The following is a 27,741-nucleotide window of genomic DNA, read 5'->3' on the forward strand; positions in this document are numbered from 1 at the left end:
ATTTAATTCGTCTACCATCAAACTTAGTTCAGACATCTTATTCCGAAGACTACGGGCATTCGTGTAACACACATTTAGGGTGTTTTTGGAGACATACGTTCTACCCACACAGGTCTCGGAAGCATTGGCTTCCAAGACCTGACCACCCGAAAACCCTTAATCGTAAGGTTCGCTTCACCGTTTAGCTTTCGAGTTTTATTTTGATAGTGTAATAGGAAGATGAATATTATCAGAACTATGTGGTATATTAGAGCAATACATTTCGAACAGTCTGATCACAAATATACTTGTTTAGAACATTTATATATTAAAAATAAAAAGTCAACTAGACTGGAAATGAGGGCTAAGAGGAAACAAGGATGATAAAGAAAAAATGTGAAAACAATTTAAAACTTAATCGCTCTGGATAACAAGCTAATATTACCAGGGTAAATTTAGGGAGAAAACAAACTGTTTTTGAATACACAGAGGGAGGTATGAATTTTCGTATGGCTAAGGCTTCAATAGACCTTAGTATACACCCTTTTACACTTTTGTACAACACAAAAGCCGAGTTATGATGTTGTTATGGCCTATTTCAATTATATGTTTGGAGGATGAGTGATGTTTAACCTCTACACTTATTGGGTCATTTAATTCTATTTGTTTCTGCAACCATTTAGGTACATATTCATACACACTAATTTTGAGATTACAATTACTGCTCCCTATGTATGTGTGACCACACACACATTTAAACTAGTAAACACGGTGGGATGTGACATAATCGTTCTCATGTCCTTTAGTTTTTCGACGAGGCATGAACCTTCTTGTTCCCTTCGCTGCATAATATGCCTTGTTAATGACTGATTTAAGCCTTTGTTTCAATAAAAGGCTATTTGAATCAGCTTTAAATGGTAAAATGATGTAAACAAGTTGATTTTTTCCGCTAAGGCTATAGTATATGTATGATCAGATTGTTCAAAATGTATTATGCTAATATATCACATAGTTTTGCTAATCTTCATCTTATTACACTATAGAAATTGCTTTAAACAAGTTATTTATTATGAGACTAATATTTGAACGAAGAATATTCTTTTCGATAAATTCTCTTCAGGTTCTACAATTATATATCCAAATTAATAATCCGAAAAATTGGCCAGGTTAAAGGCAAAGTACATAGTTTAATGCATGTAAATTTAGGATTGTCAAATCAAATAGTTAATGTTGATATGACTCATATAGAATGTTAACTTGAATCTGTATATACGTAAAATGAAAATTTAAGATCTGTGATCAGAATATAAATATGGGTCAGATAGGGTGAGAGAGATATGATAGTGCAATTACAATTCGATCAAGTGGAAGACTAAATGTGTGAAAAATTAGTGAGACGTAATAAGGAGGGATCAATGCGATGTGAATGAATCATGTTTAGGGGGGATTAATAATGATATTTAACCAATAATAATAATAATAATAATAAAATACAAAGATTTGTGAATAAAGATAAGAGACAATTACATTTGACTACGAAAGGTCGTAAGTACATAGTCAAATTAGGTCATACAATAGCTAAGATGATTGTTCATTAATTGGCCTTGTGGTTGGCCAAGGGAGAAGTAGGGGTTGGAGATATTTCTTCTGTACACATAGCTCAGGTTTCTTCATTCTGATGGCTACTGCCTCCGCCGTTTGAAGGACTTTAAGCCTGACAAGCTTAGGCAAAAAATTACTGACCCTATAAATAATTGAAAAAGATTGGTTTATACTGGCACTATGACCAGTTTGTACTAAATGGGCCAAAATCGAGCTGTTTACTTTCCTCATCAGACCTTTGCTTAGCCACGCTGGGAGGTGTTCACGAGCACGAAAATGTAAATTCCTAGAACTTCGACCAATATAACTTGCTCCACAGGAGCAGTCGAACTGATAAATACAAAATGAAGTGGTCATTCTAGGAACTTCATCTTTAAGCCTCGGTGTCACCATTGGACGCGTAGAAAACACCAAACGTAGTTCACCTGCGTTGAAAGATTTTTGGATAGATCTGCGTAATCTCTGAGCAAGTATTTCGCCAGCGGCATCCCCCCTGAATTGTAGGCGCATGAACAAGGACTTTTTCTTGACCGTTTGGAATTCGCCTATTTTCACTTTAAAGATCATATATTTAATTATAAATTTTCTGGGATACCCGTTCTCCCTTAGAGCATTATGCAATGTGTTTAGCTCATTGTCAACTACATCCGCCGAACATATAGTGCGTATTCGATAGCTAAGGGTTTTGATTAGGTTTCGTTTGTACTGTAGAGGTACAAAGCTAAGGAAGTGTGTATACTGTCCAGTCCAAGTACTTTTTCTGTTCATGTTTCTTCTTAACGATCCATCAGATCTCTTAGTTAAGAGGACGTCTAAAAAGGCTAATCGGCCATCACTCTCTTCCTCCGATGTAAACTGGATGGCTGGATGCACTTCGTTAAACTGCCTAAGCACATCTTGTTGTGAAATATTATCTTTACACAGGATGAATGTGTCATCCATATATCTGCAGTAAAATTTGAATTCTTGAATAATCTTTTTCAGATGACCGTTCTCTAATTTAGCTAGAAATATATCAGCTAGTATAGGGCCCAGAGGTGAACCCATTGCCACACCATCTGTTTGTCTAAATATGTCACCGTTGAATTTGAAATTTACATTCATGGTGCATTTCAGTAATAACTCTTTCAAGACATTAATCGGAACAGTAGTTTCAATTTTATTTTCAATCAGTTGTTCCCCTATATATTCTACGGTCTCAAGAAGTGGGACATTCGTGAATAGTGATGTTACATCCAAAGACATCATCTTTAGTCCCAAAGTATTGACATTTTTTACTTTATCAACAAATTGAAATACATCCTTAACACTATGTTTTACCAGCTTTTCGTGGAGAGGTTTCAATAAAGTTACCAACCATTTAGCTATAGTATGATAAGGAGAGTTATACATATCTAAAATAGGTCTTAATGGGATCCCCGGTTTGTGTACCTTTGGTAATCCATACAGTCTTGGCAGATAGGTTCCAACTGGTTTAATCATTTCATATAGACCAGACGAAATAGTCTGGTTGTCTCTGAGCTTCTTCAAAGAACTAGTAAGCTCCTTCTCTATTTTCATATTGAGATCTTTATGGTTAGTTATTTTTTGGAATTTCAATTTGTCATTTAAGATGGTCCCCATTTTATCAATATAATCGTTTTTATTGAGAAGAACCACTCCTGAACCTTTGTCAGGTTTCGTAATCAATAACGTCTCATCCTTTAGGAGTACGTTAATAGCTTCCTTATGCCTTTTTGTAAGAATACTTTTGTAATTAAATTTATTGTTTTTATACTGGTAGCAACAATCCACAAGAGTAGATTTAAAGTGCTCCAGTTGTTGATCAGAATTAGCCACTAAATCACGTGTCTGGCTGTATAGATTCTCAAACTGTATATCAGTATCTATGTGGTTACAATTATTACGGGTATCACAAAACTTTAGACCTAAGGATAATACTTCTAGTTTATCGTTATCCAGTTCGACATCCGAGAAATTATGGACATACCTTTTAGAGTCAGTTGGAAATTTGCTTTCAGCTGTGTGATGTTCCAGACCTTTCAAAAGCTGAATGAGTTTCTTTCCTGATCTATGATCCATAACATTAGTAACATAGTTCATGAAAGGTATTTTTAATTCCTCCGTTAAGTCATCTACTGCATACTTTCTGCGGAAAACATTCATCTGTATCTCATTTATGTCCGAATGCAGGGCGTCGATCTGATTTAGGGCGTGACGTTTATTATGAGCAAAGACGGATAGTGACCAGCAGTGGAATCCAGGACGCGCATTTCGTTCTATTTGGGACTCGTCAGCTGGATGTACCTGCCTCTCAGAGTTGATATTCACTCTGGATTCAGTAGCTGAGTAGATAACGCGATGGTGCTTGAAGCGAATGGTACTGGGTTCGAGTAAAACGTTCTCGATTCCACTGCTAGCCACTATCCATCTTTGCTTATAATGCTTGTAAATCAAGGCTATATCGATACAATACGCATAGTATGCACATATGGCCAATAAGAGACTGACCAGTTACAGTCCTAAACATCAATAGGAAGATACAAACAAACAATACTAAGTGAATTTAAGTTATTTATTAGTTCATGAAAGTTCAGCGTAATTTAGTGATTAAATCAGATAGAAATTTGTTTTTTTTTAAAAAAGAAAAGTTGGTCTATTCAATTACATTAAATCTTTAAGATTTATATCATCATAAATTATCATCTTAACTTTTATTCTTGTTTTCATAAAATTTTTTACAAAAAATAATTTACTACTTATATACATTTAGGTCATAAGTAAATGAACCATTATATAACATAGAAATTATATATTTAAAAAAAAGGAAACCAATATATATATATATAAAGTTGAAATGGTTAAGAAGATTTATGACTTAAATAGATGATTTTTAATGGAATATTGTTCTTTATCAAAATGTCTTTAAACACTTCTTGTGAATTGATTCCTTTGTCATAAGAAGGTTTTCATTGTTTTTTTTCTTTTTTTCTTTTCTTTTTGCATAACATGACTATTTAACTAATTAATATATGACTATTCATTTAGTATTGTTTGTTTGAATCTTCCCATCAACCTGGATTCCATTGCTAGCCACTATCCATCTTTGCTTATAATATATGACTAATTTTTGTTTATTTTCTCTACAAAGCTAAGCGATAAAAATCTCATGGTAACATCATTTTACTATTATTATTATTCCCCTATACCCTTTTCTTATATAATAAATTAACAAAAGTAAATGATATAAAGAATCTATGGGAAATTGTTGTTAAGGGATATAAATTATTGATATTGAATAATGCATAATATTATTATTATTGTTACTACCCACAAAGGATATAATATGAGAGTCATTAAATCAAAGTTTTATATTATTCTCATATATGAAATATGTTTCTTTAAATAAAAAAATTTGTTTCATGTCCAATTTGTTCATTAAAACGGTACAAACAACAACAACAAACAAAAATAATATTATGAATATTAAATCTATTCAACATCGTTTATACCATTCAACATAAATGATATAAAAGTTTAAAGGTATTCATTCTGTTGTCAAGTTGTAGTTTTAAAAAAATGTTCATTCAATGTTTAATAATGAGTAATTGTGAATAAATAAAGTAATTGTGAATTCATTTAGTATTGTTTGTTTGAATCTTCCCATCGATGTGTTAGGACTACAACTAGTCAGTCTCTAATTGGCATATGTGCATACTGTGCGTATTGCCTCAATATAGCCTTAATTCACAAGCATTGTAAGCAAAGATGGATAGTGGCTAGCAGTGGAATCCAGGACGCGCGTTTCGTCCTATTCGGGACTCGTCAGCTGGATGTATCTGCATCTCACAGTTGATGTTCACTCTGGGACTCGAACCCAGTACCTTTCGCTTCAAACGCCATCGCGTTATCCACTCGGACACTGAGTCCTGATAGCCACTTGCTTGTGCGATGGAATAAAGAGAACTTCAGTAGAATGTGATATTTTGATTTAGTTATTATTGTCTAGTTAAATATGAGTGATAGATTCGTACTTTGACAGTAATCATTAGGTATAACAATAATTAAAACACAGCAATGAGTAATAATGTTATTGTATTTAGTCACTTTTATATCTCTCTTTAAAAAAAGCTATCTATCAGTAGTTGCGCTGCAGATGATCAATGTATAATATCTTATAATCTGAAATCGACATGTGTAATACCACAAAATTAAATGACTTCAGTTTGTCAGTTCATTAAATCTAAGTTCACTGCTGTGAAATATGGTGAAATTTATTAGTAAAATCAATTCAATTATCATTTATTAATAGATTTGTATAGATATGGAAACCTCTTTTACTGAAGTTATATGAGTATTATTTTCACTTGGTTCTTTCAGCGAAGTATCATGAAGTTCAACTTGTGTGTATATTCAGCTGTAAAAGGGTCTCTGTTAACTGATTTGAATGCTCTCTATAAATAACTGTTATTTAGTAGTAAATAGTACTAATAATTATAATTTACAATCAATCAAAACTAATGAAGATTACATAGGTATAAAATTGTTGCCAGTTAAATTGATACAAATCACAATGGTGAACGGTGGCTCAACTTCGTGGATTGGTTTAAGTTGGACATCAACACCGCTGGATGCCGGCTCACTGGTTAAGCGTTCGCGCGCAAAACCGATAGGTCCTGAGTTCAAATCTGGCGGGATGAGATCGTGAATGAGCACTGTTGAGGAGTCCCACACTAGGACGAGACGGTCGTCCAGTGCTGTCAGGTTTTCCATGGTGGTCCAGCTTTAAATGACTCATGAACCCAACTGTTAAATTAAAATAATATCCACAAAAAACCTATCTTATACGACAAATCAAAATGTAGATTTTTATAAAGCATATCATAAACATTGCTGCAATATCATGCCTTAATTCATCCGTAACGCGAACTCATTAACAAAAACACAATTATATCTTAAAATCTTGACCAAGTTTGTTGAATTCTTCAGATTTGCTTAATTACAAATCTTATATATGGGCAGACAGTTTGGCCATATTATATATACCTAGATTTTGTTAACAAGTTAATGAGGTATTATTCAGTTAACATCAGTCGGTTAGTTTATTTTTAAATATTTTGGTCAACTTACTATGATCAAACTCAAATAACCGACTTTTATAAAATTAAGTATACTTAGACCTCAACTGATGAATCCAAACAATCCATGTAAACTTTCAATTCTATATTTCATTTTGAAAAATTGTTCAATGTTGAATAAAAAACACAGTATCACATTAAAACATTGAATAAATGGGTTCAGTCCACAACTCTTTTAAAACAAATTTTATATTTCTGGAAAAGTTCAATTGAATTTAAATGAGTTACATATTCTATGATATAAGAAATTTCGTCTAAATTAGAGCGAATAGTTTCACAGTATTTGGGCGCCGAGTTGATGTAAGACATTAAATAGGAATAATATGTATTTGTAAAATCTCAGCGAATGAACGAATGAGTTTTCAGCTAAATGTAGTATATAACAGATAAAATATGATAATATTTATTAGTAGAAAGTAATTTGTACCGTTCGTTGAAATCAACTTATATTAACTGATTAATCATAACCCTTGTCTTACATTTTTTCTATGATATGAGAATAATAGTCTTTGACAGGATTTAATCAAAACTCCCGATCAACAATGAGTACTGTTGTAGTGAGCATTTAAAGCAATGGCTGATTTTTAAACGTAAGTAGAATTCAGAAACAAATAATGGTTTAACATGAATAAATGCCATACAGTGTATTTATAGTTGATTACCAACCAACAATAAGAAGTTTCGAATTACGAATTAAATAAATATATTAGAAAAAGTATTTTATAGATTCCATGTGAAGAGTACTTTGAGTTTAGATCGATGATGTTATATAATGCCATATTTAGTTTATTAACTGGAAGAAAACTAATGTACAAACGTATGGTAGTATTGCCTGCAATAATCTACTGAAAAACTAAGTAAATGACGGTTAAATTGTTTCTTTGAGAAACTACTATTACATATGGGCATGTCTACAACACTATCTTAAATGAGTATTTGACAATGCATCACTACACATAGAAATACCTGTAAAAGTCTATAATACAGTGTTCTTCCACTTAACCTATATACATGTTACTAGCAATTTTTCAAAAGTGACATTGCTTTTTGACAGTCTAAGCTGATGTATTGAAAGTGATCTCCACTGATTTACGTATAAATAACCCCCCCTTTCAGTCATAGGAACATGGTGAAACCTAGTAAACCCTTCTGGAGAAGAGTGCTACATCGAAGCACGGCACAACTACCGGGGCGGGATAGCTGTTTTTGCACTGCTTACGCAGAACCATTACATAACACATTTGTTTTATTTTTATTTTTGGGCAGACTCATTTTTTACCATCCTTTTGAACCCTCAATAGTTATGTAATGACTTTTTGTAGTATTCGTGATCGTTTGCGGGTATAGGTAGAGTGGTTGATTAAGCTGATCTCCACCACCTGTATTAACGCTCACGTTAGTTCATGGGATGGTTGCCATGATTCAGGAGGTACGAGGGGGACGTGTGAATCGGATTTTGCCTCTCTATAAATAAAACAGTAATGCAATTAGCTGCACTCTGAAAATTTGAAAGGTGTATTAGTAATAAATTTTAGGGCAAAACAATCTATCATTCTCAAGTTCTGATACTTCAATATTAGTTTCAATGTATTTCATTGTATGAGATAAATTTAAGGACTACGAAAATCCTTATTTTCAAACTTGCTATAAGACGAACAGATTGAGGCAAATTCTTCTCATATACGTTTTCATCATTTATCTACACTAATATATATATATATATATATATATATCGCAAATATCTGTAAAATTCTAATAACTATGGAAATCAAAGTAAGGGAGGCTTTATGACTAAAACGCCGAGTCATAATATTCTCATTGTTATACTGAATTCGTCAATTGTAAGTAGTATTTAGATTTCATATAATAAACAATAAAACATCAGAAATTCAAAACAGTTAACCCCTCTGATAATTTTGGATAATGAGATGGAAAGACGAAGGTTATCATAATATATTTGTGCAAAACATTCCAAACAATGTTGTATACTTTATCCTTGTCTTTATTTTCCTTAAACTTCTAACATGACTTGTTGACCTTTCTTTTTCTCATATGTAATTTCTTAACAAGTAAATGTGTTGTCAGACTGTTCGAAGTGTATTACACAAATATATCACATAGTTCTAATAACTTTTGTCTTCTGATTGCATTATTCAAATAAAATATCAACTGAACAACTGGTATGGAACTATATAGAATACTCATATAATGACATTACTTAATATTGACCTCTTGACATTTTTTGTATCCTTTAAATAATAAATTAATGAGAGGGTGTATATAATACTCTATAATATACAAAGAATTATCCAAACTAATTTTTGTAATTATGCATTTAAGAAATTTGCTGAATGTTATTCATCCAATTATTACGTAATATAACTAAGTTATCGAAAACATAAGTTGATCACTATATATATTGAAACAGGGAAGTCTACAGATTACTAAATGAAATCAGGATATTATAAAAATCAAAACTGGAACACATATTTATTGATATAAGATACTATATATAGAAGTAAGTATGGAAATGTAGTTATTGTTAGAATGTGCATAAACGCATCAATATTCACCCTAGTTGTCAAGTAATCTATTCTTTTTCTCAATGACTTGCTAAAATATCAATCATTAAAACATTTAATGAAAATAACTTCATGATAATAGAGAGTAGTTGGCTAGACTAATGATTCATAAACTGTTGACCAAGATAGATTACTTTCTTACAAGGGACGAAATTAATTTTGTAAAAAATGACTTTTTAGTCTCTAGTTAAATTTCTAGTAAACGATAAACTTTTTCGTTTCGATTGATTTTTATTTTAGTAATAAGTTTCATATAGTTTTATTAGTAACTTCTGAATCTTTGCAAATAGTGTAGCGAACAAGAACACGGGCGAGGACAATCGAATGTATTTTAGTACAACATTACAGAATATGTCATTAAAATATGAAAACCATATAGAGAACAGTTAATTTGCAAAATAACAACCAATTGTCTCAATTTGACTGTTTCTTCTGCAAATATTTGTCCATGGTCTCCGATTATAAATGTTCATGCATTTTCGTACCAATTACGTGCCGTTCCCGTTCTTTCCTTATCGATCTTCTACTGAAATACATTCAATGCTCGACCATCACCATATACTACTTATATGGATATCAGTAACCCACACCACAATAGTAGATAGACCAATTTTTAATGAAACTGATATTTTTCACTTATTTAATCTTCATAATGAGAAACAACTTTTCAAACGAGAAAGTGTATATATGATAAACTGTACTTTATCTAAAAGTCAGCTTAATGTTTTAGTTAGAATCAATCATAAAGTAACAACCTAAATTTAATATAACAACGGTTTATATTTTATGACTAACTTACTGATCAGGAGTAACTTTCCAAATCATATTATCAACAGAAAAACAACCATTATATCTACCCAACAATATGACATTGTATGAATATTTTGGTTATAAATACCGTTGTTATATGCAGTGATTTTGAATATCCAAACGATCTGTTTAAATCATTCTAGTATATTGACTCATTACATTACATTTATAATGGAATAGGAAGTTAGAAATTGGTCTTGTAAATAAATTTCAAATCAATAACAGCCTTTTGATACTATGATTGCAAAATAGGATTGAACACATTAATCGATTATTCACTAGTAACTAATTCCACGCATGTCTAATCCTTAGACCTAATCAAATTCTATCAAGAATGTTGAAGTGTGATTACTAGACTAGGTGAGTTCATTTCACGTCTCTTGTGTTTTTATAATCTGTATTTGGAGTCATTTGTCTAAAAGTCAAACGATTAGTTTTTTTTAATGTTCGGTACTCCTTAGAAAAGCTAGTCTTGAATCGTTGAGAAACCATTATGTTACGTCAATAACGTATTCCTAATAACCAGTAACTACATAACATCAAATATGTGGAAACATATATTTTTATGTTATATTCATTGATAAATCTGCGAAGAAACAAATGAAAAATTTAGTAAAAACAATAATAAACATAGTAAGCAAAGACGGATAGTGGCTAGTAGTGGAATCCAGGACGCGCGTTTCGTCCTATTTGGGACTCGTCAGCTGGATGTACCTGCATCTCAGAGTTGGTGTTCACTCTGGGACTCGAACCCAGTACCTTTCGCTCCAAACGCCATCGCGTTACCCACTCAGCTACTGAGTCTTCATAGCCACTTTTTTGTGTAATGGGGTGAAGTTTAAATTCACTTATTATTGTTTATTTGAAACTTCCCATTGAATATCAACTCTGAGATGCAGGTACATCCAGCTGACAAGTCCCAAATAGGACGAAACACGCGTCCTGGATTCCACTGCTAGCCACTATCCATCTTTGCTTGCACTAAATAAATAGCCCAAAAAACGATTGCACTATGTTCCATGGAAATCCGTTGTTTTTAAAAATAATATTTTCATATCAATCTTCACCTAACAAAAAAGAAAAGAAAATCTTGCACATTTTAAGATTTTCGTATATTTTTATTTGGACTTTCAATCTATTAAAATAATACATTAACCTTTTGACAACATAATCTTTAGGCTACATTCAAGAATACTACTGAACATTCTATATGATTCGGATTCACATCCTAATAAACTTTATTTTCCTAAAACAAACTTAGTTTACTTTTAAAAAAAAGTAGTATCATAACCTCATCGAAGTATTTCAATTATTGGTTTTATTGTGAGACGAACTTTGAAAAAGTTTTACTGTCTTTTTTAAAATTTAATGAGATCACCAACATGCAAACAATCATTAACATCACAAAGCACTAGACATCTGTTTCTATCTAGTTTGGAATCCTTTAGCTCAGTGGTTTGAAGGTTAATCGATTGCTGCTAGATCTGCATAACCTAGGTTCGATCCTCATTGAGGTTGTGGATGTTCACTGTAAATGAGTCCCATACTAAGACATAACAGCTGTCGTATGCTTCCTTGATTCCAATAGCTGCCTAATTTAGGTCACTTCGTGATCTAAATAACATCAAACGGTCTCCACAAACCTGTCCCCCCCGTATTATTAAATTTGTTACTGGAACCTATGTTAGCAATATAAAGTGAGTCTGGAAATTCCTTTATGAATTCAATATTATAAACTAATCAAGCTATTATCAATATGGCGACTTATTATCGTTGTAATTAATCTCCAGTTGGACAGAGTAATAAATCTAGTCGAATAGATATAATTTAACCATAGTACTGCGTTGTATCAAACTCCTTTATCATTTTCCCTACTAATTTGATATTTTACTATTCATATCTTTCAAATATGATAAGAAAAGTTTTTTTCGTTGAGATGCTTAAGGCCAAATACTAAACTGATTAATCATTAATCATTCTATATTTCCTTTTGAATGAAAGATATTTTGACATGCATATTAGTTGATTACAATGTTATGTCAAACTGAACCAAGATGGTTTTTTTTATTTTTCAACGTTATCCAACTCTTAGAATAACTTAGTTACTACTTTTATTTCCATGTTTTTCTGAATTATTTAAGACAAAAAAAATCATATTGACAAATTAATAAATATTTCATTCAATATTAAAAATTGCTAAATAATCAGTCATTATAAATTAACTGAAATAACTTTATTAAAGATAAGATTAGGTTGTAATCAAATCTCTATAAATGTATCTTTAATATATTTTAACTACCGCTTGTAAACCCTGTGACAAATCATAGAATTTGTTTTGGGTACTTTTATTCATTTATGGAATCAAGTTAGCCTACATAGTCGGTAATGAGTCAGGCTTTAGTTGTCGTTGAATAATAGGTATACTATCTGTTTGACTAAACTGTGAAATTTTATATTGTTGAGATCATCAGTCCATTGAAACTAGACCATCATGGAAAACCTGGAAGCACTGGACGGCCGTCACATCCTATTGTGGGTCTCCTCAGCAGTGCGCATCCACGACCCCTCCTCGCGAGATTCCAACCCAGGACCTACCAGTCTCGAACCAGAGCACTTAACCGATAGACCACTGAGTCGGCATCCAATGGTGTTAATGTCTAACTTAAACTAGTGACTGGCTCCATGAAGTAATTCCTGGAGTTCGAGTGAGAAGTCGTGACCAGTGGAGCTAATCCGTATCAGGCAGAGACAGGTATCTACCTCGGTACAATGGAAGATGGTCTCGCGATTTCGTAGATTGGTTGAGGTTAGACATTAACATCGTTGGATGCCGGCCGGCTCAGTGGTCTATCGGTTAAGTGCTCTGGTTCGAGACTGGTAGGTCCTGAGTTGGAATCTCGCGAGGTGGGGTCGTGGATGCGCACTGCTGAGGAGACCCACAATAGGATGTGACGGCCATCCAGTGCTTCCAGGTTTTCCATGATGGTCTATCTTCAATTGACTGATGATCTCAACTATATAAAATTACTAAAATCTCCACAAAACCCCCTTCTGATAAACTGTAAAAGATGAAAATTGATACGAAGCTGAAAGTTTGTATTTAATAGTCCGGTGTATAACGCAAGTCAACGCTAGTAATCCTCGATCTGTATGGAATTTTGAAACTCAGGTATATTTTGTCTGAATATTCGTTGAAATTTGTATGAAAAGTTCGACAGAAATCGGGCGTCAGGTATATAGTAGGTATAATGTACTCCGTAAATTTTTCTAAGTTTTTTTCAGGGGAGTATTAAAATGTGAATAAGATTTACAAACCATACTATACTAAAACCTTGCAAGAAAATAGAATGTTTTCTTTTGCTGATTAACCCATACTATCAAGATATTTCTACAAATCTATTCAAAACAAATACTGGAAAACAGTTTCATTTACTGACTGTTTTAATTAGAACACAGATATATGCTCTTAAATTCATAATTATTTCATATCAGTTCCTTTATCTAATAGTTTATACGAATTACTTTATAGATTTGAAAAACATGAAGAAAAGAAGCTTTATTGACTATTTTGATATCAATACTTCACTTGTTAACTAAATATTTAGGTCAACTATTTTATAGGTAAATGATATCCTGATATTTTCATCTAAGTTAAACAAATGAGTAGCGGTTCTTTCCTCTGATAATAAATCAGTTAATATTCATCAGTTGATCATATAAGCTCATTTTTTAACTTGACCATCTCATTCACTTTAGTATATTTATCAATCAACTATAAGGTCATAAAAATACGTGTTATTTTCTATTTATGTAAATTTCTTTGTATTAACCTGCATCACATCAACTACATAATTTGTCAATTAACTAATAGTATACAAAAAACATAAATAAGAACTTTCATCTAAATTAGAGAGAATAGTTTCACAGTATTTGAGCGCTGAGTTGATGTAAGACATTAAATAAGAAGAAGAATATATTTGCAAAATCTCAGCGAATGAATTTGAAGTAAATCCAACGTTTCGCCTGGCAATCTGACCCAAGTTTTTTCAAGGAATTCCTTGAAAATATATTATTCCTATTTAAAGTCTACAGAAACGATATTCATTTGACAGAAATCTGTTTTGGAAATATATATTGGTACGGATCAAAAGATTTATCGAATAGAAGTAATGTAAGGTGATAAGTTTGGTAACATTTACATATGACGATATTAATCGAGTGATTAAAATGGAAAATAAATCTGAATGAGTATAGTCCAGCTTGTTTGAAGGAACAATTTTTAATTTATTAATCACTTTTGAAATGTGGATAATTTAAAATGTAAACATTACTATAAATTGACACTGCTGAAATAGATGTATCTCCTAAAGCTTCATTCTGATAATCGAAAGTTGTTATTCTTGTTAGGAGTTTGAATAACTACCACCGGGCAAACAAGATGTATTTATTGAAACCAAAATTTAAAATAATAATCAGAGGTTTAGAAAATGACAAGTATTTAGCTCTGCCAGGAAGCCGAAAATGTACCATGTTGAACTACTGAACTGTGAAGAGCTTTTAAAAAGTCAACTATTTGTCACATAGCCTTGGGATTAAACTGCCTAATATAATGAAAGTATGCTAGGTACACGTTTTACTACCAAATAATCACTGAGTGAAAAGTATTTAAGGTCTGATTGTAACGATTTTAATGCACTTTTCAATCAATTCATTTCATGATACATAATTCAAAAAGTTTATTTGGAAATACAATCTGGTTAATTTTAGGAAAAAAATTCCCGCCTGAATAAAAAAACAGTATGAAAACACTATTAAAGTTATATGGTCTCTCTACATCTGTTTGTTCAGCATGATAATTAAGTATATCATAGAGTTTTCTCATGATAACTGGTGGATTAAGTTGTGTTTCGAGTTCAAAGCTTATTTAAACAAAGTAAGGTTTGAGTGCATCTCTTTGATGTTAAGCATTACCGGTACCTATTTGTATAGATTTGGAACATAGAGAGTCACTGGAGTTTTATATTTTTCCAACATTAAGTGCCAGACATCAGATATTACTTTTAATAAATTCAAAATTGTATTTCATTACCTAACTATTACATTATTAACTGTTGGAATCACTGAATGATATGATATCATACACCATAGGAACCACAATATTTTAGGAACAATGATGGAAAAGCAAAAGGAGTATTATGCAATCAATCCTTTCTCTTCAGTAAATCGTATTAAGCATTTATTCTTAACATTATCATTAATTTTATGGAGAAAATGAAATTACTTATCTCTATATTTATAGATTAATTGATGTTAACTGTTTGATATGTTTTGATTCGGAAGTATGTTTTAATTGAATATATCTTTTTGAAAAATATTCTTACGTAAAGAGAAACTTCAGAAAAGTCCGTTATTGAAGTTAATTTTACTGGTGTTTCGTTGTAACTACTTTAAAACTTCGTATTACTAACTTTTTTGTTTTATGTTGAAGAGAACAGTATATTGAAAAGAAAATAACTTCCCCCAAAAGTATGATAAATGTATGAACTAACTTCGTCTTCGTTGAAGAGCTTATGGAAATCATTCTTTGTTTAAATTCATTTTCTCTAAAGATTAATATCAACTAAAAAACTACTGAAAATGAGGTGAGACATTGAAGAGATATTTTGTCTTCATTTGTGTCTCAGATTTCATGATAAACCTATTATATTCATATCAATGAATCAGAATCAAGTAACAGTAGTGCTTTGTTATTCAACGTTATAAAAAGACAACTGTTGGCACTTTCTCATTAAAAATATTATATAAAACTAATGTCCGCTGTGCGATCTGAATGTTTTGTTTTTGATCACTGCCAATGTTATTATGACATAAATAGACATAGAAGTTTCATTTTAGGATTAGACAATTGTCCAGTACTCTCAATTCTTCAATATTTTCCTAGCTGTTATCATCAATAATGAAGCTGAAATGGACTTTAAATTTTCTTTAAATGCACCATATATATATATATATATATATATATTTAAAAGTGAACATAAACTAACTGCTTAAAATTTACGTTAATGGTACAAACTAAAAGACGGTTAACATAATTCATGACTATTTCGATGAAAATTCTAGCTTTGTTATTTAAAATAAATCAAAAGAAATCATATATATTAATCATGTACTGATTTTCTCGACATTGTTTTAAGTTACAAGCATTATAAGCAAATATGGTTAGCTGCAAGCAGTGGAATTCAAGACGCACGTTTCGTTCTGTTTGGGACTCGTCAGTTGGATATACTTTCGTCCCACGGTTCACGTTTATCAGGGAACTCGAACCGAGTGCCGTTCACTTCAAATGTCATCCCGTTATCCATTTAGATACTGAGACCTGAGAACCACTAGTGACATGGTGATATGTTAAAAAAGATAAACTTGAAGACCTTCATCTTGTTAAACTATTATCTTCATAAAAGTGAAACTTACGTGCATCTTGAGAATAATGCTTCATTTCTTCATCGCTTCTAATTGTTCTGTATGCAACCAGATAATTGAAATACATTGTTATTAAAATAATCTTTAAAATAGCTATACTGAAAAACATAGTTATTTCACAAAATCTCAAAAAAAATGGAGCTAACTACAATTGGTTAATAATGATGAATTTCGTGTATTAATAATTTTTTTATAGGACAATTTTTTTTCCAGATTTCAATTGTGTTTTTATTATGATATGAAGTTGCTGACTGGGTAGTAACTTTGTCTGTTCTAACTATATAGCGCTAACGTAAATTATTATTTGTAATTCAATAACGAATGAAACACTTATTTATAACGGAAGTTATCATTCTTTTTCACCATAAATTGCATAATCGTGTCCAATTGTTGATAGTTGGATAAAAATGAGTTAATCTTATTCGTTGATAACCATTTTCAAGATTTTCCACCAATGAAAAAATTGGAATATTATTCTAAAGTATTGTTAATTAATTTGAATATAAATCAAGTAAATATGTTTAAAAACATAGGTCGTGCATAGACCAAGTCGTCATACTACGGATCATCGTTGAACAACCAATTCAATGGAACTCGTCACTATACATCAACTTCATTAACTATGAGAAGGCGTTTAACAGTGTGGACAGGAGAATATTATGGAAACTTCATCAGCACTATGGTTTACCTGAGAAAATCTTCAACATCATCCGGAATTCATACGACGGACTACAGTGTGAAGTCGTGCATGGGGGACAGCTGACAGGTTCATTCAAAGTAAGAACCGGAGTCAGACAAGGCTGTCTACTATCTCCCCTTCCTCTTTCTTCTGGTGGCTGACTGGATTATGAAGACCTCGACATCTGGGGGGAATCACGGAATACAATGGATAGCTCGGAATCAATTAGAAGATTTGGACTTCATAGAGGACCTAGCCCTCATATCTCATGCACACGAACAAATGCAGATACAGACGTTGAAAGTGAGTAGGACACACATTGAGGAAAGGACTAACTTGAAATCCTGAAGGTAAACGTAGAAGTGGAAGGCCAAAGAACACACTGAATCGAGTATTGTAAGCGGACATGAGAAAGGTTAATAGCAACTGGAATGAAATTGAAAGGAATGCCCAGGACAAAGCTGGATGGAGAATGTTGGAGGATTGCCTATGCTCCTCCACGAAGGGTAACAGGGACAAGAAAGTAAGTAATTTTCAAAAGAAAAGGATTTTTAAAATAAATGGTTAGAGTTTATATGTATATATATATATATCTTCATCTTCAAGATTTCGGTTTTGAAGTCACAGATATCATATCATGTTAACCAGAATACTTGGTACATCAAAATTCGTTTTACAAACATCAATTTAATTGTTGTCATACATGTTTTTCGCATCACATACGTTTTGGATCCTTGTAAAGTGTCTGCTGATTAAGGGAAAAAGGTAGTACAGGAAAGATATAAGAAACATTCTGTATGGTAGTGTATAGTTATCAAAATATTAAAATCATATGAGTGCAATACAACATTGAGGAGATATTATTTTGACACCGTTGTCATAATATCGTGTAAATTAGAAATGTTACTGCTCAGTAAGCAAAGTTAGATATGAAAGGAACAACAGCAACAAATACAGAAAGAGTGACTGAAAGTAATTGTCTTGACAAAATATTTGCTATTGATAGCCATACTATTCTTCTTTATCAACTGTTTTAAATCCTGCTAGAATTTGCAAACTGTTGTTACAAACAAGAATATATGTATGGAATTATGTGCTTATGCATTTTCTAAACATAATTCGAAATTCATGAATCTAAGGTAAACCGTTGGAAACTAGTTTCTCTGCTTTTAGTTCAAAATGATATATTTGTGAATCATCTATTGAAAGAAGGGAAATTTCCCATTTCGTTTCTTCCAAGGTTCTTAAATCACTATTGACATTCAGATTGTACTGGATTTAAAATTCAAATCATCAAATCTACATGACCAGAATAACCCAGTTATCAGAAAGTGAATAGCTTTTTTGTTTTTGTAATGTGTTCTTCCGAATCGCTGTTTTACTACAAAGTTGTGATTGTTGATCTTCAATAATCTGTTGAGTTTCTTTGGAGTGAGTACGCTTCTTGCATAAAACTTCAAATTAATAATATTCTTGGTGAAGAATAAGAGTTCTATTGATTTTAGAGAAAGAGAGCACTATCATTTACAATTACAAAAACAACTTGTTTAATATCGATACTAAAATAAACATTTTTGGGCTAATTCAACTTATTAATGATACTATTTATGTCTCGATCAAATCGGTATGTAACACCACGATACTAAAGAAACTGATACTAAATAGTTGAAGGGAAATCATGGGTCTGAATTTCTCTTTAGTTGGCACTCGTTAGCATGGTGTGCCTATAGTATTAATCCCGAGTCACTTAGCTTCAAAGTTCATGACATTACTAATGAGTCATTTGGTCTGCGACTGATCTCCCGTAAATTTGAGATATTTACAGTTGCTTGATTACTTATTAGTGACCAATACCGTATTTGTCCTATTTGCCACCCAAATAGCCAAACCACAGCCTCTCAGACTGCATAACGATACGAGGTGTTTTCGAATTCCTCTGAGAGCATTGGTTTCAATAATATGTCAGGTTCGTTTCATAAACGAGTGCTAACTAGACCGGAACCTACTCCCAAGGTTTGTGCTGACTATATACAACCAACTGACATCAAAATATAGTACAAGCGATTTCGAATCAATCAAGGTACTGACCACAATACTACCTGACCGATAGAATTCGATTCAAACCAAGGACTTGACAAACATATATACATTCGAACCCACTAGTGACTGGCTCTATGAGGTAACTCCTGGAGTTCTAGCGAGAAGTTATGGCCAGTGTAGCTAATTCATGTCAGGTAGAGACAGGTATCTACCTCAGTACAATGGAAGTTGATCGCGTAATTTCGTGGATTGGTTGGGGTTAGACATTAACATCGTTGGATGCCGGCCGGCTCAGTGGTCTATCGGTTAAGTGCTCCGGCGCGAGACTGGTTGGTCCTGGGTTCGAATCCTGCGAGGTGGGATCGTGGATTTGCACTGGTGAGGGGTCCCGCAATAGGACGAAACGGCCGTCCAGAGCTTCCAGGATTTCCATGATGGTCTAGCTTCAACTGACTCATGATCTTAACCAGATAAAATTACTAAAATCTCCACAAAAACCCCCTTGTGATCAGATCAAACAATTGACTAGAATTTAAAATGTAACGGTTTACAGTAAATAGTAAATGTTCAGGTGATTTATACATTCCGTACAAAATTGGATTATCAGTGTTTGATTGATTGATTTGCTTCATGAATGCATATACGTTAATGATATCAAGACTACTACCCTGGTATAGACGAGTTTTTATGTCTAATATAAAATCATATTAAATTAAAAGTGAAGAAATTCCTTTTATTTGATTTTAAACTATGCTTCTAGACATAGTTTGTAAATCTTTTCTCAATCACTTTTTGACGAAAAAAAGAATATCCACGAGTGTCTGTTCGGTTTTCAGAATATTGTTATATCCCGTGGAGAATTATGAATGGTAGCTTTGAGGACTATTTATGGACTAATATATGTATATTTCCTACTCTATAATTGTTAAGTAATTTAACTATTCATATTCATGTTTTTCTTATTATGAGCTTTATTTTGACCTATAGACTATTATTATACGATTTACCATTCTCGAATTATCCCTAGCCCATTAATAACTGTTCCCCCTATTCACAGCCACATTTGGCTGAATCTTGTACAAATGTTATTTTCCATTTTATGGTACGATGTGGTCAGTTTATTTGGTATATAAACCCAGTATGTTTGAGCATAATGATTCATATTGCAGAGGCTATTATTGGTGTTCTAGACTTAACTGGCTGGACTAGGCAGATAGCAGGATTGATAAGTGCTCGAGACTGCTCATACAAATTTGTGTATCATTGGGCGATCAATAAATTCACTGCTCTCTAATTGGGCGTTCATATACTAAACAGGGCACGCACTCAAGCGATCGATATAACAACTGGCGACGGAGATGGGATAGTAAGTCATAATGATAACTGACAAACAATCCATTCAGAAATGTTTTCCAAATTTTTTAGTCCAGGTACCTCCAGCTAACGAGTTCCAAATAAGATAAAACAAGCGTCTTGGATTTCACCACTAGCCACCATCCATATTTGCTTATAATGCTTGTAAATTAAGGCAATATCGAGGCAGTCGGCATAGGATGCATATATGCTGACAAGAGACTGACCAGTTGCAAACCTAAACTACAATGGGAAGATACAGGTAAACAATATTAAGTCCATCATGCAATTTTTTATACGAATTTAGTGACATGATTTGATAAAATCTATACGGTATAATTTATTTATTTTCTAAACTTAGACGTTACCAAGCCGAGTGCTGAATCGGAAGAAATATAAATTATTCAACTGGTGAGAGTTTTATAAATCATTGAGTTATTTCCCTCTTCAGTAGCTAACAGCTGAGACTTTGATTACCGATAAAATTGGTAACATTAGTGAAAAACTAGTTTTTTTTACATTTGATCGTCACGAGATCAGTGTTTATTTCTTGAATTAGGAAAATCGTGTTGCTGGTTTTTTTTTTACCTCAACAAGTATACTTGAGAGATAATGTATGAAACCTCAATGTCTTTTAAGCAAAGTTATCATAACTGACTAAACATTTTGAATTTAAAAGAAAGTCAAAGCTTCAAGACATTACTGTTGTCATTGAATATATGCATTCCAACAGATATCAGTTCTATACACTTCAAACTTACTTTTCGTTTATCATCATCCTAAATCTTCAGATATGAAGTAGATATCATTTTAATATAAACAATTTTTACCTAGGGTAGCATTATTACGAAATTCAATGCTATACTTCACTGATCATTAAGTTTTATCAATGTTCATGCACCTATCCCATATTTTGCAAGTGAAACTAAGGATTCCAAATATCAAAGAGAATTTTCAATGAACTAAATTCTTTTAAGTGTGATTGAACATTTTGAAAAAAACTTTATGACGAAATTAATAATGGTTATTAGACAGTTCATCAATGAAATTGTGTTTTCAGTAGTCTATTTGTTTGTCCATTGAATAATATACTGGATTTTAATTAAGTAATTAGAGACATATTAAAGCAATTAGTTCCTTTGATAAATTTTGACAGTGTAATAAGAAGACGAATATTATCAGAACCATGTGATATATTAGAGCAATACATTTCGAACAATCTGATCACACATAGACTTGTTATATAAAAAGTAAAAGGTCAACTAGACTGGAAATGGGGGGTAAGAAGAGAGAAAGATAATAATAATAATGTGAAAACAATTTGAAACCTGATCACTCTGGATAATAAGCCAATATTACCTGAATAGGTCTAAGGTGAGAACAAACATATTAATTTTAACTATGAATAACATTTTAGATTTCATTGTTTAACCAGTCATTTTAGGTTTTTCATTCTGTTTGGTTTCATAGTTTACAAATCAAACTGGGTTGCCATTCGTTTTATTTTAAGAATAGATGAACAACTTTGACTCTATGAAGAATTAAACCTAGAATCTTTTTGTCTCTCTGAAGGTTAATGAATCATTAAGTTGGCATTTAGTGATCAGCATTTTTATTAGAGATAAGAAGCGATTTTTAATCATTATTATTGGTGATCTAAATATCACTCTTGATATGTTTCATAACACTTTTCTAGAGTCTATTACCTAAAATATTCCCTATGTTTTCCATAGTGGAATTCAGTCATGTTAGGAGTGAGATGAATATTACTAGGTGTATTAGATAATGTTAATAGTATATTTTGTTTTGATTGATATCAAAAACATATTGAATAATAACTTAACGTGTTTGCTCGCTATGGCGGTAAACATGCATAAGAATGTGGACGGTGAAAAACCCTATGATATAATTAGGGATTAAGGAATTTATGCTAGAGGTTATACATATTACAAGATACATAAAGGGTAATGATAATGTAAAATCATAACTAGCTAAATAATAGTAAATATATTTTCCTCATATCCTAATGAGTAGTAAAATTGTATTTCTGACGTTTCGTGACATAATGTAAGTCACCTCTTCAGATTAAATAAATAACCAACATTAAATAATATTGTTTAGACTTGTGTTAATTCACTGTCGACTATTTAGTCAATCTGAAGAAGTAGCTAACATTAAGTTACGAAACGTTAGAAATACATTTTGTTTTTCTACCCTCTATCCAATACTCAATTTATTTGAAACTATCAAGTTCAACCACAGTATTGATCCCTGTAGTCAAATAATAATTTTAAATCGTGAAGAAATAATTTTCATATTTCTTACGTTTGATTCTATAACTGATTATTATCTGAATTGTATATATGTCTAATAAACTAATAATGTTTTACAAAATACATCGTCATTCATTAGTACTGTTCATTATCCAAATTATATTCATCTTGATTCCTCACCTAGTGAAATACGTTTTATTATACATCCATTTATAAAATACGATAAATAATGTTGTATAAAGTAAGTTTACTTCATTTGATGTTATCTGGATCTTTATATCAATAAATTATATAACTTTGTGTACAGCATCTATAGTCATTTAGTTTACTAGTAAAAATAACTATAACTGCTCTCTATATTCCTATTAGGTTCAATTTGTAGATGGACGGAATGAAAAAGTGAGATATAAGAAAGCAAACAAGCACTAGAAACTCATAGATTGTTTTATAAATAATAATACTGACAGTAATTACCAAAAGACAATGATGAAGCACAGTTAAAACGGTATTAATGGTAAATTAGTGGCCCTATATCTGACTGCAATTAAATCGTACGAATGATTGTTATTGAAATATACATGTCGGTTATCTTCTTATGCAATTATTGACTTAATCCGCTTCAGTGTTTAACGGATTTGAATAAATCAAAAATACAAAAATGGATTTTTGAATTCATATATTTAGTACAGTCACTGATCTGGACAGAAAATCAGAAGAATGAAACGAATAGAAGTGAGCGAAGCGAAATGACGTGCGGTGGAGGAGGTGTATGAGCCTTCTCGATTTAATCAAGCGTTAATCAATATTTATAGACAGATAAAAATAGGTTACATACATGTACTAAATAAGATAAGAAATAAACACACACATGCCCTCATATAAAACAGTCAAGGTTGATAAGTGAATAATTAACAAGATCAGAACGTGACTGAAGAAGAATGGATAAATTGCACTATCTCGAAGCTAGAATAAGATATATGGGCTTAACATAGCAACCGACACTACAGTAACTTCAGCTATATTAATCGTACACCAGGGATGAAAGCTTTACCATGATGAACAATTAAGGTGCTTATGTGTTTACATAAAACTTAATTGTAAGATGAAGAATGTTTGTATAGGTTGTAAATAAAATAAATCATACGACATTTTAAAAAATACAAAGAAAGAATGAAATGAACGGAAGCCATCATCCAGAAGATACAGGTGTCTGTTATCAGTTGTCTTCTCAAAATACTTCGGATCCGTTGGCCAGACACTATCAGCAACAATCTACTGTGGGAGAGAACAAACCAGATTCCAGCGGAGGGAGAAATCAGGAAGAAGAGCTGGAAGTGGATAGGACACACATTGAAGAAAGCACCCAACTGCATCACAAGGCAAGCCTTCACATGGGATCCTGAAGGCCAAAGGAAGAGAGTAAGATAAAAGAGCACATTAGGCCGACAAATGGAGACAGACATGATAGGAATGAAAAACAATGGGATAGGATTAGAAAGGAAGGGCCAGGACAGAGTGAGTTGGAGAATGCTGGTCGGCGGCCTATGCTTCATTGGGAGTAACAGGCGTGAGTAAGTAAGTAAGTATGTGGTGATTTTATTTAAATAAATTATTTGTCAGGTATTTGAACGGATACTTGTTAGGGCTTTTTTGATTGCAGTTCTATTGGTTTAAGAAAAAAATAGCTCCATCTTTATTAATTACTCGTGTATTATTATTTAATACTAAAAGAAGCATTATTCTTTAGGTTATAATAATTTATTAAATTGCATTCAACAGTCTATCATAAAATGTACCGTCTAGTAGTGTACAGTAAAAATGTATGGTGTTAATAAAATGAGACCTATTGATACTATTTACTTACCGGTTTTATGGAATTTCAAGGTTCTATGGGTTTTATACCATTTTATTCTATCGTATAAAAACTAAAATCTTATAAGGATTGGATGTAAGATTATATACAATGTAAAAAAGCCTTAGAAATATTCTTCTAAGTGTCCAGAAGTATAGAAACTGGAAATTACTTCCAATAATTTCGAATATTTACATAAAAATATCGATTAGTTACTTTTGAATTCAAACAATTTAAGGAACTGGAAAGCGTTTATTTCTTGAAATCAAGCACACAGATGACCTTACTTGAAACTTTCCAAGAATTCAGTCACCTAATTATAGTTCCCATTAGTGGATTTACTGGACATTTGAAGTCTTAATATTGTTTGGACATCGGTTTACTTATTTTACCACCTCGTACTTCGATAATTTTAAAGCAGGAAATCATGATTGACAGATCAAACATAAAACATTTGTTAAGTTCTACTCACGCTTGATGGAGCGTAATTTATAGTGTGAAAACTTAACACTTTACTTTAACGGCTCGACTGTTATTTGTGAACCTGTATTTGAATAATATGAACCTAAATATATCACCATTTAAGTATAGACTAACAAGTGTAAATCTAGATGCAGTATTACGCATTATGATTTGTAGAATGATTCTTTATTACAGTAACCGTATAAATCTGTACTCAGGTTATTTATAAAATTAGATTAATAACACTGACGATTGTGTACATGGTTATTAGTTTGGCGTTTAAGTGATGTATGTTTGCATAATGATTTAACATAGATTAAGATTTTCTGTGTATGAGTTGCCAGATGTATCATTTTCTTTTATGGTCCCCCTTTAATAAACATTTTCCATATTTGACATGAGAAACTAAAAAGGTATTTCTACTAAATGGTTGTTGTTTTGAAACTGACAATAATTTATATTCACTTCCTAATATGTCAAAACCAAAATTCTTTTCCTTCTAATTATTTATTTATCATAGTACGAAAATGCAAATATGTAATTTCTGCCTTCCTCCATAAGTATATCTATGTATATATCATATTATTTCTTTTTATAATTAAACCTATGACAAAATAATAATTTCACTTATTCTGACTATAAATTAAAAGATGAAAGACGAGAGTGCGCAACTTGTTATTGTATTGATTGTTTGAATCATCGCATATAGTACTGCAATTGATCAATTTCGTTCGGTATTTGTGCATTCTGTATGGATTGTCTCGATATTGCTTTAAGTGACATGCATTATAAGCAAAGATGGATACCGGCTAGCAGTGGAATCGAGGACAAATCTTTCATAGCATTTTGGACTCGTCGAATGCGTATACCTGCAGCTCAAAGTCGATATTCACACCTGAGTGGATAAAGCGATAGCGTTTGAAGCAATCGGTACTGGGTTCGAGTTCCAGAGTAAAAACCAACTCTTTGGTATAGGTAACTTGACAAAAGTTATCAAAATTCTAAAAAATATGCTTACAGGAATAAGGGTTTATTGTTTGTAATTCCAAAGTTCTGAATTGATTTATTTTCCTGTTGGAAACGCTTAAGCCGAGTAATTTAAGAAACTTTACTTTTATCAGTTCGTTGATTCTTTCGTAATGCATTGCCTTTGCCTCATTTATATATTCTTTCTAGTTTATTATTATGAAATAGTCTTTTATTTAAACAGCTAACACTTTTTTTGTTTTATGGGATTAGTTGTAGATAATTAAGTGAATAGGTTAAAAATTAAATTTATTATTCAGTGTATTTAGTGATATGAGCAATCATACTTATTATCAATAACTAATATTGGTAAAAACAAGTTTGTTTCATTTGTAAATTATAATATTTTTTCACACATGTCAATATATACACCATAACACATACTTTGCATACAACTGAAAAGTGACCGATAGAACAATTTCACTTAAGATAAATAATTACATTGTGAGATACTACATTTAGTGTAAGGATGGCTCGTTGGTAAAACTCAAGGAAGCCTCAGGAAGTCCAGAGAGAGCCGAAGACATTCCATCCAATCACCGCTAGAGGAACATTCTAGAATGTCGACGTGTCACTTCCTTATTGGATGAATAAGAAGGACCCTCTATGAGCCTATCGGCTGTCCGAAATGATGATTTACTTTCAGCCCAAAACTATAAATACATCAGATTTTTGTACTATATTTGACGCTGTTTGAAATAACATTCCTTCTACTTGTCTGCAGTCTTCTGATTTTGTGACTTCGGAGGGTTTTAGCGTTCGAGTGCTGAAGTTATACGCGACATAATAAGAGTCTAAGTTAGAGATATAACATTTAGTGTGTTTTATTAATTATAAAATACTTTAAATACTTTTGTTCTTCAAACTAGTAATATTCAATGTATCAGTGATATTTCAGAACTTGATTATTCATATATATTTCTTAACTTGACTTCTCCTTTCATAGTAACAAAAATTAAGTAATATTATCAAAAGATAATAAAAGTTACCTTAAATTTGCAATTCTGATCCTGATTTATTGATCAATGTTTATGATTCAATGTTAGCTAATTCTTTTATTCATTGAATTGAATTAAATAGAAGTGAAATAAATAAAAGATTTTTCAATTATCAGAAGGGGTTTTGTGGAGATTTAGTATTTTCATAGTTGAAAGCATGAGTCAATTGAAGTTAGACCACCATCGAAAACCTGTAAGCACTGGACGGCCGTTTCGTCCTATTATGGGACTCCTCAGCAGTGTGCATCCACGATCCCGCACTCGCGAGATTCGAACCCAAGATCTACCAGTCTCGGGCTAGAGCCCTTAGCCGATAGACCACTAAGCCGGCATCCAACGGTGTCAATGTCTAACTTCAACTGATCCACGAAGTTGAGCAACCGTTCACCAATTGTTTTCAGTGAGTTCCTATCTCACAACAAACATGGTTTGAACTCCAGTAGTCACTGCTTCGAATCTCGTGAGTA

At 32.1% G+C, this 27,741-nt stretch overlaps 1 protein-coding gene and 2 non-coding genes across 3 annotated transcripts in view; 1 reads left to right on the forward strand and 2 right to left on the reverse strand.

Moving 5' to 3' along the window:
* The window catches only part of Smp_106010 (hypothetical protein), a 30,438-nt gene extending 13,573 nt beyond the window's left edge, over positions 1-16,865 (reverse strand). Inside the window, exon 1 of the mRNA XM_018799203.1 lies at positions 16,583-16,865. Within this exon, the coding sequence (XP_018651015.1) occupies positions 16,583-16,700 (118 nt within the window). The 5' untranslated portion in view covers positions 16,701-16,865. The remainder of the gene's footprint in view (positions 1-16,582) is intronic.
* Positions 5,440-5,506, reverse strand: Smp_tRNA_01506_Gln_TTG.1.1. Its single transcript has one exon. It is a non-coding gene (tRNA).
* Positions 16,866-26,138: 9,273 nt separating the features above from the next.
* Positions 26,139-26,206, forward strand: Smp_tRNA_01940_Pseudo_TTG.1.1. Its single transcript has one exon. It is a non-coding gene (tRNA).
* The last annotated feature ends 1,535 nt before the right edge of the window (positions 26,207-27,741 follow it).

The sequence above is a fragment of the Schistosoma mansoni genome, chromosome 3 (assembly GCF_000237925.1).
Source record: "Schistosoma mansoni strain Puerto Rico chromosome 3, complete genome".
NCBI lineage: Eukaryota > Metazoa > Platyhelminthes > Trematoda > Strigeidida > Schistosomatidae > Schistosoma > Schistosoma mansoni.